Consider the following 16356-nt stretch of genomic DNA (forward strand, 5'->3'; position numbering starts at 1 on the left):
TTAACTTCTGGCTGCTTCCCTCCACAAAAGTGGAGACAAATCAGACCCCAATAATTACAGGGGAATTTGCGTAAACAGCAACTTGGGAAAGGTTTGCTGTAGCATTTTGAATTCAAGAATTCAAACCTTTCTTCAAGAGAAAAATGTGATAAGTAAATGTCAAATTGGCTTTCTCCCTAACCATCGCACTACTGACCATAAATACACCTTACACACACTAATTAATAAACACATCCACCAAAGAAAAGAGGACAAAATCTTTGCTTGCTTTATTGACTTTAAAAAAGCATTTGATTCTATTTGGCATGAAGGGCTATTCTACAAAATTCTCCAAAGTGGGCTTGGTGGTAAGGTGTATGACTTAATAAAATGTATGTACACAGAAAACAAGTGTGCAATAAAAATAAAAAACCAAAGAACATAATTATTTTCACAACGTCGAGGTGTGAGACAAGGCTGCAGTTTGAGTCCAAATCTTTTCAACATTTATATCAAAGAATTAGCAGACATGTTGGACAATTCTCCATACCCAGGACTCACACTATTTGACACAGAGGTAAAATACCTGCTATATGCTGATGACTTGGTACTTCTATCACCAACCAATGAAGGTCTTCAACAGAACCTTAACATTCTAGAGCAATATTGCAATAATTGGGCCCTGGCAGTAAATTTCAAAAAAACTAAAATCATGATTTTCCCCCCAAAAAAAACAGATGTCAGAAACACAAATATAAATTCACCCTGAACAACACCATAATTGAACACACAAAAAATTACACATACCTGTCACACCCTGGCTCTGGGACTCTATATGTTGAGCCAGGGTGTGGATATTCTATAGGTTGTCTTTCTGTGTTGGCCAGAGTGGTTCCCAATCAGAGGCAACGAGTGTCAGCTGTGGCTGGTTGTCTCTGATTGGGAGCCATATTTATAGAGGCTATTTGCCCACAAATGTTGTGGGATCTTGTTTCTAGTCTGTTTGTGTTAGACCGTGAACTGTCACGTTATCGTTTTGTTGTTTTTGATCGTGTCTCTAATAAAGAGTATGTTTGCCTGCAACGCTGTGCCTTGGTCCTCCTCTGTATACGACGATCGTGACAGAAGATCCCACCAAACCAGGACCAAGCAGCGTGTCCAGGAACACACGCAGGAGGTAACGCTGGTGGATGTCCTCCTCGGCTGGGGGCAGATTACGAAGGAGGAGGCCGTCCGGTACCGGAAGACGATGAAGGGGGAGACCCAGGCAGGAGTGGAGAAGCGGCGTCAACCGGGCCGTGGTCGGACAGGCGAGAGGCACACCCAATAATGTTTTAGGGGGGGGCACACGGCATGGGCGACTGGGCAGCAGGAGGCTGCCACAGGGCGAATTGGGAGATTAGGAGAGGAGGCCACCGGGTTTTGGGGGCCAGAAGGCAGGTTGGCGGAGCCTGGATGGAGAGCAGAGCCAACTCCCCGTACTCAGGCATGGCAGCATGAGACTGGGCAGGCTCCGCGGTATGCGGAGCTGCGCACTGTGCCACGAGTGGTCCGGCATAGTCCGGTACGTCCTGTGCGAGCACCCCGCACGTGTTGTGCGAAGGTGGGCATGCAGCCAGGACGGAGTGTGCCGGCTCAGCGCTCGTGGCCTCCAGTGCCTCTCCTCGGTCCCGGATATCCTGCGCCAGTGTCACGTGCTGTTATGCCAGTACGGGTACACAGCCCTGTACGTCCTGTGCTGATGCCTCACACAGAGTGTGTGAAGGTAGGCATTCAGCCAGGACGGGTTGTGGCAGCTCTTCACTCCAGGTCTCCTATCCGTCTCCACAGCCCGGTCCGGCCTGTCCCTGCTCCACGCACCAAGCCTACGGTGTGCGTCGCCAGCCCGGTCCGGCCTGTCCCTGCTCCACGCACCAAGCCTACGGTGTGCGTCGCCAGCCCGGTCCGGCCTGTCCCTGCTCCACGCACCAAGCCTACGGTGTGCGTCGCCAGCCCGGTCCGGCCTGTCCCTGCTCCTCGCACCAAGCCAGGGGTGCGCATCGTCAGCCCGGTCCGGCCCGTTACTACTCCACGCACCAAGCCAGGGGTGCGCATTGTCAGCCCGGTCCGGCCCATTCCTACTCCACGCACCAAGCCAGGGGTGCGCATCGTCAGCCCGGTCCGGCCCGTTCCTACTCCACGCACCAAGTCAGGGGTGCGCATCGTCAGCCCGGTCCGGCCCGTTCCTACTCCACGCACCAAGCCAGGGGTGCGCATCGTCAGCCCGGTCCGGCCCGTTCCTACTCCACGCACCAAGCCAGGGGTGCGAGTCGTCAGCCCGGTCCGGCCCGTTCCGGCTCCACGCACCAAGCCAGGGGTGCGCGTCGTCAGTCCAGCACAACCCGTGCCTGGGTCACCGGTGCCTGGTAAGGTACCGGTCAGCTGCTCCACACCGGAGCCAAAGCGGTCCGCTTCTACGATGTCCGGTCCAGCTCCAGCCAGCGGGGCCAGACCGGACCAGGGGCGCCACGGGGGGATGGTGGAAGGGTGGTGGTCAAGCCCGGAGCCGGAACCGCCTCCGAGGAGGAATGCCCACCCAGCCCTCCCCTGGTGTGTGTACGTTAGCCTTTAGGGGTGGGTACTGTCACACCCTGGCTCTGGGACTCTATATGTTGAGCCAGGGTGTGGATATTCTATAGGTTGTCTTTCTGTGTTGTTCAGAGTGGTTCCCAATCAGAGGCAACGAGTGTCAGCTGTGGCTGGTTGTCTCTGATTGGGAGCCATATTTATAGAGGCTATTTGCCCACAAATGTTGTGGGATCTTGTTTCTAGTCTGTTTGTGTTAGACCGTGAACTGTCACGTTATCGTTTTGTTGTTTTTGATCGTGTCTCTAATAAAGAGTATGTTTGCCTGCAACGCTGCGCCTTGGTCCTCCTCTGTATACGACGATCGTGACAATACCTTGGTCTGACCATATCTGCATCGGGAAACTTTAATATGGCAGTGAATGCACTCAAAGAAAAAGCCCGCAGAGCATTGTATGCAATAAAAATGAAATTATTCAAAATCAACATCCCAATTAGAATTTGGACCAAAATATTTGACAGTGTAATCCTACCAATAGCTCTTTACGGAAGTGAGGTTTGGGGGCCACTCAATAAACTGGACTTTAAAATATGGGACAAACATCCAATTGAAGCCCTACATGCAGAATTCTGTCGGAAAATTCTACAAGTCCAGAGAAATACACAAACTAATGCATGTAGGGCAGAATTGGGCCGCTTTCCAGTAGTAATGAAAATACAGAAAAGATCAGTAACATTTTGGCTACATCTAAATTCAAGTCCAAATTCAAGTCTGCAATTTAAAGCACTTCAAAACAAGAGCTGAGCCCAGAAACGAGCCCTCTCAGTCAGCTGGTGTTGGACCTAACCAACCAAGCTGACACCAGCACTGCTTCAAAAGAAAGAATTCCAATGAACAAAATCATGAACCAATCAAAGGACTCATATTTACAACATTGGAAAAACAAAACAAAATCCCAAAGCCGACTAAATTGCTATCTGACCCTAAACAGAGAATATGAATTGGCTGATTATCTCTACTCTGTCAGAGATACGAAGCAGAGACAGATCCTTACCAAGTACAGGCTGAGTGACCATCAATTGGCAATAGAAACCGGCAGACATAAAAAGACATGGCTACCCAAAAAGGAGCGTGTATGTAGTCACTGCACGACAGGGGAGGTAGAAACAGAGATGCACTTTCTCCTTTACTGTGATAAATATTCCTCACAAAGAGATTATATACCATTTTATTGTTGTTATTTATTTATTATTATTTACTACCATTTTTTATTATTATTTGTTATTCTTTATTATTTTATTACAATGTATATTGTATACATTGTTGCTTTGACAATATTGACGCAATGTTTTTCATGCCAATAAAGCAGCATGAATTGAATTGAATTGAGAGAGAGAGACAGAGACAGAGAGAGAGAGAGAGAGAGAGAGAGAGAGAGAGAGAGAGAGAGAGAGAGAGAGAGAGACAGAGAGAGAAAGAGAGAGAGAGAGAGAGACAGAGAGAGAGAGAGAGAGAGAGAGAGAGACTGTGCTCCACTTTCATTTCTACAATATCAGGCTCAAGATCCCTTGCTGTGACCCAAATAGCACCCTATTCACTATATAGCCTTATGGGTCCTGGTCTAAAGCAGTGCACTTTATATATATTTACTTCATAGTGAATATAGGGTGTCATTTGGGATTCAACCTCTGTTTTTTTAGGGGATAAATCCTGATATCTTCAATCCAGACCAAATGGCAGCAGTACAACTGAAGGGGACACTGTTGTCCCATATAGGGAGTCAGCTATCTGGCAGAACCATTTATATCATATAGGGAGTCAGCTATCTGGCAGAACCATTTATATCATATAGGGAGTCAACTATCTGGCAGAACCATTTATATCATATAGGGAGTCAGCTATCTGGCAGAACCATTTATATCATATAGGGAGTCAACTATCTGGCAGAACCATTTATATCATATAGGGAGTCAGCTATCTGGCAGAACCATTTATATCATATAGGGAGTCAGCTATCTGGCAGAACCATTTATATCATATAGGGAGTCAACTATCTGGCAGAACCATTTATATCATATAGGGAGTCAACTATCTGGCAGAACCATTTATATCATATAGGGAGTCAACTATCTGGCAGAACCATTTATATCATATAGGGAGTCAACTATCTGGCAGAACCATTTATATCATATAGGGAGTCAGCTATCTGGCAGAACCATTTATATCATATAGGGAGTCAGCTATCTGGCAGAACCATTTATATCATATAGGGAGTCAGCTATCTGGCAGAACCATTTATATCATATAGGGAGTCAGCTATCTGGCAGAACCATTTATATCATATAGGGAGTCAACTATCTGGCAGAACCATTTATATCATATAGGGAGTCAACTATCTGGCAGAACCATTTATATCATATAGGGAGTCAGCTATCTGGCAGAACCATTTATATCATATAGGGAGTCAGCTATCTGGCAGAACCATTTATATCATATAGGGAGTCAGCTATCTGGCAGAACCATTTATATCATATAGGGAGTCAACTATCTGGCAGAACCATTTATATCATATAGGGAGTCAACTATCTGGCAGAACCATTTATATCATATAGGGAGTCAACTATCTGGCAGAACCATTTATATCATATAGGGAGTCAGCTATCTGGCAGAACCATTTATATCATATAGGGAGTCAGCTATCTGGCAGAACCATTTATATCATATAGGGAGTCAGCTATCTGGCAGAACCATTTATATCATATAGGGAGTCAGCTATCTGGCAGAACCATTTATATCATATAGGGTGTCAACTATCTGGCAGAACCATTTATATCATATAGGGTGTCAGCTATCTGGCAGAACCTAACAACATCTGGACTGAAGTTGTCACACAGTGGTTGGTACATCACATATGTAATAATGGACACACACACACACACACACACACACACACACACAGACAATACAATGTCTCTACCCCCCCCACCCCCCCCCCTACGGTGCACAACTAAATGTGGAATAAGTTAAGGGGTGTGAATACAATGCATTCAGAAAGTATTCAGACCCCTTCCCTTTTTCCACATTTTGTTAATGTGGCCGTGAAAGGGCTGACTGTAGAGGAGGAGGCCGCTATTTTAGAGGTCCTCCAAGACCTGCGGATCTGCAGTTTAAGAGAGGAGGCCACCACATTACGGGGGCTGATAGCGCGAATAGAGCAGGAGAGCTCTCTTCAAGAGGAGGCGCTGCAGGAGGCCCGTAGGGAGAAGAAAGTGGTGGATGCACGGAGAGAGGAGCTGGTCAGGCAACAAAAGGAGCGTGTGTTCATTGAGGAACCAAGGTATGCGGAGATACGCACTGTGTCGCCAGTGCGCATTCACAGCCCAGTGCGTCCTGTGCCAGCGCCCCGCACGTGCCGTGCGAAAGTGGGCATCCAGCCAGGACGGGTTGTGCCAGCTGTACACTCCAGACCTCCAGTACGCCTCCACGGTCCAGTATATCCTGCTCCGGTTCTACGCACTGTGTCACCAGTGCGCCTCCCCAGCCTGGTACGCCCCGTACCTGCTCCTCGCAACAAACCAGTGGTGCGCGTATCCAGTCCGGTACGGCCCGTACCTGCTCCCCGCACCAAACCAGTGGTGCGTGTCGCCAGCCCGGCACGGCCCGTGCCTGCTCCTCGCACCAAACCAGTGGTGCGTGTCTCCAGTCCGGCCCGACCCGTGCCTGCTCCTCGCACCAGACCAGTGGTGCGTGTTCCCAGTCCAGCTCCGTTCAGCGGCTCCACTCCGGAGCCAGAGCAGTCCGCTCCACCGGTGCCTAGTCCAGCTCCGGTCAGCGGCTCCACTCCGGAGCCAGAGCAGTCCGCTCCACCGGTGCCAAGTCCAGCTCCGGTCAGCGGCTCCACTCCGGAGCCAGAGTAGTCCGCTCCACCGGGGTCCAGTTCAGCTCCGGTCAGCGGCTCCACTCCAGGCCTAGACGTCAGCCCCTCTCCAGGGTCGGGTCCTCCCACACCAGGGTCCAGACAGGGTTTGGTGCATCGCGGGAGGATTGCCGATCCAGGCCCAGACATCAGCCCCTCTATAGGTTCGGGGCCTCCCACACCAGGGTCCAGACAGGGCTTGGTGCATCGTGGGAGGAATGAGAGGGGAAGCATCGCGCCGAGGTCCAGACCAGACCAGGGGCGCAACGGGGAGGCAGAGAGGGAGAGGTCGTCACGCCCGGAGCCGGAGCCGCCTCCGAAGACTGAATGCCCACCCGGACCCTCCCCTAATGAGTCAGGTTGGTGCGGCCGGAGTACGCACCTTTGGGGGGGGGGGGGGGGGGGGGTACTGTCACGCCCTGGCCTTGAGAGGCCGGTTGTCTTTAGTTGGCTTGGTCAGGGTGTGAATTTCTATGTGTTGATCTAGTTTTGTATTTCTATGTTGGCCGGGTGTGGTTCCCAATCAGAGGCAGCTGTCTATCGTTGTCTCTGATTGGGGATCATACTTAGGCAGCCATGTTGCCTACCTTAGTTGTGGGATCTTGTTTGTGTTCCTGTTAGGCTTGTTGTGTGTATAGCCCATAGGACTTCACGTTTTCGTTGTTTTGTTATTTTGTCAAGTGTTTATTCGTCTTAATAAACATGTACGCATACCACGCTGCACCTTGTTCTGACCTGTCTCTCAACGACCGTGACACATAACAAAATGTGGAAAAATTCAAGGGGTCTGAATACTTTCCGAATGCACCATTAGGAATGCACTCTTTGTCTGCAATGAGATCATCAGGGATAACACCACCACAGCCTCTTCAGTGTTCTCAGGTTCAGCCCCAAATGGCACCCTATTCCCTATATAGTGCACTACTTTTGACCAGACCAAATGGCACCCTATTCCCTATATAGTATACAGTGCCATTTGGGAGACAGACATTGTAGTTCTGAATGACCAGCAGGGTTGGGGTCAGTTCCATTTAAATTCAGTGAATTCAGGAAGTAAACTGAAATTCCAATTCCAATTGTTCTCTATCTTCCTGTATAGATAGACTGAATTGAATGGAAATGACCCCAAACCTTCTGACCATTTTATAGTTGTCATCTGCATACAGCCATATAACTTTTCCAAGGATCTCAAACCAATGAAAGTGCAGTGTGGAAAGTAACAATTGCTTGAATAATACATGGTCAATATTGCTTAACTGATCAATTAGAGGCCTACAGACAATGGGCTGATTAGTGTGTGGGTAGCCTATAGTTTATAATTTACAACAACAAAGATTCTGTCATCAGCTACCGCAGGGACTTTATAAATCATATCCTCCATAATCCTGACTGGACTGGGATGCTGAGTGCACCTGCCTTCCCGTCTATCCTCGTGCAGCGCTCCTATGGCAACGCGATAAATTAGCCCCATTAATATCCACGTTATTAGAGAGCACTAAATGGATGGATCAGTGATGTCAGCACACACGTCAGCCAGCGGTCTTTGAATGCAAGCTGGTGAGGACTGACTGACTGCGTGGAAGGCAGCGTGTCATCATTTTCCTATTGACAGCTAAGCTAGCCAGGGATATAATATTTTGGGAGGAGGAGAATCAGGAGAGAGATCATGCTTTGTCATTGAGGATCTCAGTTTAGCCACCAGCCAGCATCCTCCCTCACTGTCTCCGGCTGGCACGTCCGACGCTCAGAGCAGTCAGCATGCAGGCAGCATCAGCACCCCGATCTGTTGTCATCATCTAGGCTACACTCTGATTCAGCAATACCTGGATACCTGGACGTCATTCATCGATTTACTGGTCATGCACCCTAATATGACCGTCGCACCGAAGCGGTACAAACTGTTGCTACCGGGAGAGCAGGCAGCAGCACGTTTCAAGTGTCAAGTAAGATTCGACCTGTTCCTGTCCTGCTGCAGATCGCCGTCACTGCTTTTGGAATCCTGAGCCGTTTGAGTTTATTCAATATATGTTTTGTTATCATCACAGCTTATATATTCTTGTTTCTTTTTCAAACGCGTTTTTCTCGTAGCCCAGGCTAGTGAGCGTCTGTCTTATCCTTTCTTCAATAGGCCTACCCATAATGGATATGTTTCATTCTTCCATGCGCAAAAGGCTGTACAGCTTGCCGCAAAACATTGTCCAAAGAGGCTCTGTCTCTGTGATGATTGACGAGGGAGGAGAATACGGTGGTGGCGACAAGGACACAAAGAAGAAAAGTACCAGTATCAGGCTGAAGCCTCTTCTCCTTCCTGGACCTCCATCCCCCGCCAGCAGCTGCAAGAGAAACGGGGACAGGGACCCCAAGAGCGGAGCTCCCAGAGACTTGGAAACGGACGTTGCCGGTAAGACCAACTTAAACGGGGACTGTCGCCTTTTTAAAGGTAGCCTCTCTTCCATCACTGGTCGGCACACTCTTGGGTCAGATCCAGCGGAGCAGCGGAGGCTGATCCCCGAGATAGACGCCAGCGCTAACGAGGAGAGTTACCCCGGAGGAGAGACTGGTTCGGGGGCCGAGCAGGGCGCGCAGGGTGCCGTTGGTCGCAGTGCTGGCACACACCGCCAATCGTCCGTCTTCGATCAGTCCACTTTAATCAAGTTAGAAGGCACCGAATCGATCATGCCAGACGAAGCAGAGCAGTTGTATCGGGCAGGCTTCATGCACAGGCAGTTCGGAGCGATGCTTCAACCAGGAGTCAACAAGTTCTCTCTGAGAATGTTGGGGAGCGAGAGGGCGGTGGAGCACGAGAGAGAACGCGTGAAGTCTGCAGGATTCTGGATCATTCATCCATACAGTGATTTTAGGTAATTGTTCAGAAAATCTGTATCAATCATTGTTGATCAATTTCGATTGATCTATTGGTTAATTGATTGAGTGTCTGGTTAGATTAGGCCTCTCAGAGGTTACATATCCTATCCAATACATTATTATGATAAAAGTATATACTGTCTGACTAAGTGTAAGCTCAGTTTGGCTAAGAAAATACATGTTTGTGGTGTTATCAAAGTCCAAATCTACTGTTTGAATATCCTAGATCATATTAGCTGATAGGGTGAAACCAATATAAAGCAAAACTCTTAGTGGTTTAATTGTTCCCTACCCCTCTGACTTATACCCTACCCCTCTGACTTATTCCCTACCCCTCTGACTTATTCCCTACCCCTCTGACTTATTCCCTACCCCTCTGACTTATTCCCTACCCCTCTGACTTATTCCCTACCCCTCTGACTTATTCCCTACACCTCTGACTTATTCCCTACCCCTCTGACTTATTGGGTCTTGACTGGGTTGGACGTTGGTCTAAAGTAAAGGTCAAAGATACATACCAGTTAAATTTAAATACAGTATTTAGATTTGACTGCTGGCATGCATATTTATTTTGCATTTCCAGTCATATTCATATCCCACTAATACTGCTGCAACTGATCTTTTAGGCTCAGCTTTTTTCTGGCTCAATAAGGATATGTCATTTGGCCACAAAATGTGTAGGCCAGTGTGTATGTGTGTGTGTGTGTGTGTGTGTGTATGTGTGTGCGTGCGCACGATTGTGCATACTTGTGTGTGCAGAGAAAGAGAGATCCTGTCCCACAACTGTTTATTTCATATCTTCCCAAAAAATTTATGGAAACAAATAATCAAACAAACAAACAACACCAACAACACCACCAACAACACCAACAACACCACCAACAACACCAACAACACCAACAACAACACCACCAACAACACCAACAACACCAACAACAACACCACCAACAACACCACCAACAACAACACCAACAACAGCAACAACACCAACAACACTACCAACAACACCAACAACACCAACAACAACAACAACACCAACAACACCACCAACAACACCAACAACACCAACAACAACAGCACCAACACCACCAACAACACCAACAGCAACACCAACACCACCAACAACACCACCAACAACACCACCAACAACACCAACAACACCAACAACAACAACACCAACAACACCACCAACAACACCAACAACACCAACAACACCAACAACACCAACAACAACACCACCAACACCACCAACAACACCACCAACAACACCAACACCAACAACACCACCAACAACAACACCAACAACACCACCGACAATAACAGTACCACCACCACCAACAACAACACCAACACCACCAACAACACCAACAACACCACCAACAACAACACCACCAACAACACCCACAACACCAACAACACAACCAACAACACCAACAGCAACACCATCAACACCACCAACAACACCAACAACAATACCAACAACACCACCAACAACACCAACAACAACACCAACAACACCAACAACAACAACAACACCATCAACACCACCAACAACAACACCATCAACATCACCAACAACACCAACAACACCACCAACAACAACACCAACAACAACACCAACAACACCAACAACACATGCACTATTTGCTAGGGGGAACAACAAATGACAGATTATACAGATTTTACAGAGGCCTTAATGATGTACAGGTATTGACTGTTTTTACAGCTGTCTTTTTGGAAGAATGTAGAACAGTCTTAATGTGCTGCTAGAACTCCTTGCAGAAAATAAGGAAGTGTGGTTTTTTATTAGTGAATTTACATTTCTGAATATGACATTTTGCCATTAGCACCATTACATTTACTTTTCTTGATCCTTATTATAATAAAGGAAACCGAGCAGCACATTCTCCCATAACAAACAAAAGTCAACAAGAATATTATCAATTATAAATCTACAAATATCTTGCCATAATCTCTTTTCATGTAGACACTGCCAAAATAAATGCAAAACAGTTTCTGGATGCTCAACACAAGAAGTGCAGTTAACGTTAATGTATTTTTGGAGTTTCTTCAGGTAATGATTTGCGGTAATACTTATGGATCATTCTGAAAGAGACCTCTTTGACCTTGTTAACAAGCAGGCATTTGTGTGGTAATAACCGAACCTTTTTCCAACAGATATTATTGGCAAAGGTATTCCAGTAAATTGTGACATAAGGAATAGATACAACATCCCTTTGAAATAAAGCACCTATATATCTGTTATTCTTCTGAGGGGGCAAGGAGAAACACATTTTTCCTACTGGAGAGTCAACTGGATTAAGCGAGGGTATCTCAAGAAGTTGAGGTCTGGTTACACCTTGAAACAGCATGACAGTTCCAGAAGGACTAGCATCAAAGACTATGGAGAACTATCTAGGTGTAACAAACATTCTGCATTCAAAAGTTGACTCACCAGTAGGATATGATTATCAAACCAGTTCTTAAAAAACATAGACTTGTTTCTATACAGAATATCCTTATTGTTCCAAACTAAATGCCTACGTGGGGAAAATATTATGTTTATATATTAATGACCATGCTATGACCATTGTGTAGGAATCTTATCAATGTTATACTTACAAAGCTAAATCAAATTGAATCCACCAAAACAGGAGAAGACATAATGAGTGATGAAATTCCAAACTGAAGCTGGATTCTTTAAGGAACACAGAAACAAGCCAGTTCGTTCCAGAACACAGAATCAAGTCAGTTCGTTCCAGAACACAGAATCAAGCCAGTTCGTTTCAGAACACAGAAACAAGCCAGTTCGTTCCAGAACACAGAAACAAGCCAGTTCGTTTCAGAACACAGAAACAAGCCAGTTCGTTCCAGAACACAGAAACAAGTCAGTTCGTTCCATCATTCCATCTTAACATCACGCAACATGTTTTTTGTATGATTTCAACCTTGAGTTCCCTCTCTCTCTGCTCTCCCATGTTCCCTCTCTCTCTGCTTTCACATGTCCCCTCTCTCTCTGCTCTCACATGTCCCCTCTCTCTCTGCTCTCCCATGTTCCCTCTCTCTCTGCTCTCCCATGTTCCCTCTCTCTCTGCTCTCCCATGTTCCCTCTCTCTCTGCTCTCCCATGTTCCCTCTCTCTCTGCTCTCCCATGTTCCCTCTTTCTCTGCTCTCCCATGTTCCCTCTCTCTCTGCTCTCCCATGTTCCCTCTCTCTCTGCTCTCCCATGTTCCCTCTCTCTCTGCTCTCCCATGTTCCCTCTCTCTGCTCTCACATCAGGACATTTCCACTGGCCTGTAGTATCCTCTCCTTCTATCCTGATGTGAGCCACAGTGGGGTTTTTCCACTCATCTGAATTACACTTTTTTTTATCATTTAGTGAGGCCATGGGATTAGAGAGAGAGAGTGCAGCAGGCCGGCCGCTAGAGTTAGGTCGGGGCTTTTTGAAATGGGGTAATCAAAATAGGTTAACATGACCGTTCAAAATATTAGAAGCACACATCAGGCGGGATTATGACAACACAATTAGTCTAATGGGAGGGAGTTTGGGGGGGGGGGGGGGGGGGGGGTAGGTAGGGTGGAGAGAGGGGGAGTGGGGCCCTAACCACTCACAACTCAACTGTAGAGTGATTGAAATGACGGGTGAGTGAGAGTGTGAGTGGGAAATCAGGACAGGACGCACTTGTAACTACACAGTCATCATACCAGCTGTCCGTGCAGCTCAGAAGTGTGTTTAGGCTGTGACATAATGATATGCGTTGTTTTGGGGTTAAAGTAAAACCTTACCACTGCTGTCTCGGGATGGAAGGGTAGTTAGGGGGTTAAAGTAAAACCTTACCACTGCTGTCTCGGGATGGAAGGGTAGTTAGGGGGTTCAAGTAAAACCTTACCACTGCTGTCTCGGGATGGAAGGGTAGTTAGGGGGTTCAAGTAAAACCTTACCACTGCTGTCTCTGGATGGAAGGGTAGTTAGGGGGTTCAAGTAAAACCTTACCACTGCTGACTCGGGATGGAAGGGTAGTTAGGGGGTTAAAGTAAAACCTTACCACTGCTGTCTCAGGATGGAAGTGTAGTTAGGGGGTTAAAGTAAAACCTTACCACCGCTGTCTCAGGAAGGAGTTAGTTAGTGACATCATGATGATGAAGCTAGTGCAGAAGTTGCTTTTGTAAATATAACTGTGAGTGATGATTTAGGTCTCAGCCTCTGTTTCATTTGAACATATCTAGGCTAACTGATTGATTTCTGGCATGAACCTTCCACACACATCTGGCTGGGTCAAACCACACAGATGGACAGCAGAACCAGATAATCTGGCTATGTCAATCCACACAGATCAATCAATCAATCAAATGTATTTATAAAGCCCTTTTTACATCAGCAGTTGTCACAAAGTGCTTATACAGAAACCAGCCTAAAACCCCGGAGAGCAAGTAATGCGGATGCGGATGTAGAAGCACGGTGGCTAGGAAAAACTCCCTAGAAGGCAGAGAGAGAGAGAGAGAGAGAGAGAGAGAGAGAGAGAGAGAGCGAGAGCGAGAGCGAGAGAGAGAGAGAGAGACAGAGAGACAGAGAGAGAGAGAGAGAGAGAGAGAGAGAGACAGAGAGACAGAGAGAGAGAGAGAGAGAGAGAGAGAGAGAGAGAGAGTGAGCCGAGCCAAGCTGTACTGATCTGGCCTGGTTACACATCCACCATAGTTGCTGGATCTGTGCCGAAAAGGACGATGTGAAAATAACATATCTGAGCCATGATCGAGCCATGGTTGCACGCTCTGAACTGTAAACATTGCTGAGTTTGTTGCTGATCAGCCTATAAGCTTCCTTTCTATAGGTGGGTCCTGCAACTAGGCAACCAGACTAAATGCATGTTAATGTGGGCTGTGGAGCTTAGATCCCTCTCTGTCTCTGTTCTGTCTGCTCTGTCAACTAGTAGAGAACATTGCAGATAAGTATCCAGCACAGTTATGATCCCTTTCTGTTCTGATTGATCTAAGCTTCTTTTCCGTCATTTTAAACCACTTTTTTTTTCACTTTGCCCGGAACTCTTCTCTCGGCCTCTCCTGTGCTCTCTGACCTCTCTCCACCTGACCCACATAACAATCCACCCCCGGGACCAAAAGAGAGAGAGAGAGAGAGACGTACCTATAATACTGCCATTCCACCTGTTTGCCCTATTTTCTGAAAGCATCAGATAAATATGTTGTGGGTTCGGTTCCCGTGTGGGCCACAATGTTTTGGGTTCGATTCCCGTGTGGGCCACAAGGTTTTGGGTTCGATTCCCGTGTGGGCTACATATTACTGAATACTGTATGGGTTGACAGTTCTGTGAGTTGCTTTGGATAAAGGTGTCTGCTGACTGACCATAATGTTATTATTACAGTATTAGTATTTGCTGACAGCATCAGATAAGGAAGGTGGATGTGGAGTGTCCAACGGGGTAGTGGTTCTAGGTGGGCAGCAGGGGTCAATTCCATTTAAATTCAGTCATATAGGAAGTATTCCAACACCATCTCCATGCGTTTCAATTAGGATTTAGAATTAGAATTAGAATGTTCGGTTTACTTCCTGAATTGGACTGAATTTGAATATAATTTACGCTTAACTCTGCTACCAACCTAGAACCCCTGTCTCTGGTGAAATGGCCGCCAGCCCTGGTTGTCAGTGAAGTGGTGGATGGGTTAGAGACTAGGGAGAGGAGGGTCAGCTGATGCTGTGCTGATGTGACCTTATGTGTCGTGGGCAGTAAAGTACTGTCCGTTTTTGGGGCCGGCCGACCAGCTGTTCGTCCCTGTCCTGTAACAGTGGCAGGCAGAGAGCAGTCAGCAACAGTAGAATGACGTGTGCAGCAGAGCCAGAGCAGAGAGGTTAAAGGGGAAATCCGGGATTTCAACCTCGATTTTTTGACTTTCAAATTAATTAATACTAAATAGCCATTGATTGTTGAAGAATATAACTTATAAATGCCTCATGAGCTTATTTTAACTGTCTTACGCCATCAGAACCCATATTATAAGCTTGTTTTACTTAATTGTTTGTAAACACTGTATAGCTTCAAAACATGGTTGAAAAACTATAATTTTGATCTGATGTATGGTCAGTCCATGCATCCATAGCTTTGACTGTCTATGAATTTGAGAGTGAGCCCAATCACTCAGCTGTTTACTAAAAGAAGTGGCGGGGCCGGGGTGGCCAGTCTGTTGTTTTTCCAATCCCAGATTGCCCCATTAATGCTAACGACTCTAACATCTGGCTGGTGAGGGCGGACTCCTGGAGATGACATGGATTCCCGAGAGATAACGCAGGGATTTATCCACCAGAGAGGGGAAAGAGCAATTAGGACCAGTGTGTCACAGCACTGCAGAGATAGAGAGGGCAGAGAGGGCAGAGAGGGGGAGGGGGGGGGGGGGGGGAGAGAGAGGGGAATATGAACAGAGAGGGGGATAGAGGGATATGAACAGAGAGAGAGGGAAATGAACAGAGAGAGAGGGTAATGAACAGAGAGAGAGGGTAATGAACAGAGAGAGAGGGTAATGAACAGAGAGAGAGGGAAATGAACAGAGAGAGGGAAATGAACAGAGAGAGAGGGAAATGAACAGAGAGAGAGGGAAATGAACAGAGAGAGAAAGAGAGAGAGCAATAGACAGATTAGCAGAGAGAGAGAGGGATGGAGAGAGAGAGAGAGAGAGAGAGAGAGAGAGAGAGAGAGAGAGAGAGATGGCAGATGAGCAGCTAGCTAGCAGGATGCAAATGCTTTGTTTAGCAGAGAAACAACAGAGAGATGATTATAACAAATGTTCCCCTCACTTCCCCTTCCTGCCTGACCGCCCTACCCTGCCATCAAGGTGTTGTACTTTTAGGTGGGCTGTTCTGTTCTCTTGTCCTGTCAGTGATTACAAATGTGATTCTCCTCAGTTGTGCTGTACCCTGTCTTCTTCTCTACCACTATGTATTTATTTATTGTATTTGTATTTGTATTTATTAGGGATCCCCATTAGTTCCTGCCACGGAAGCAGCTACTCTTCCTGGGGTTTA

General features: G+C 46.9%; 1 protein-coding gene across 1 annotated transcript in view; it reads left to right on the forward strand.

Annotated features, from left to right (window-relative positions):
- Positions 1–8600: 8600 nt before the first annotated feature.
- The window catches only part of LOC311148725 (potassium/sodium hyperpolarization-activated cyclic nucleotide-gated channel 4-like), a gene marked incomplete at both ends in the record, with an annotated part of 58181 nt that continues 50425 nt past the window's right edge, over positions 8601–16356 (forward strand). Inside the window, one exon of the mRNA XM_084185701.1 lies at positions 8601–9322. Within this exon, the coding sequence (XP_084041827.1) occupies positions 8601–9322 (722 nt within the window). The remainder of the gene's footprint in view (positions 9323–16356) is intronic.

This window comes from Coregonus lavaretus (genome assembly GCF_964263955.1).
Source record: "Coregonus lavaretus genome assembly, chromosome: 21".
Classification (NCBI taxonomy): Eukaryota; Metazoa; Chordata; class Actinopteri; order Salmoniformes; family Salmonidae; genus Coregonus; species Coregonus lavaretus.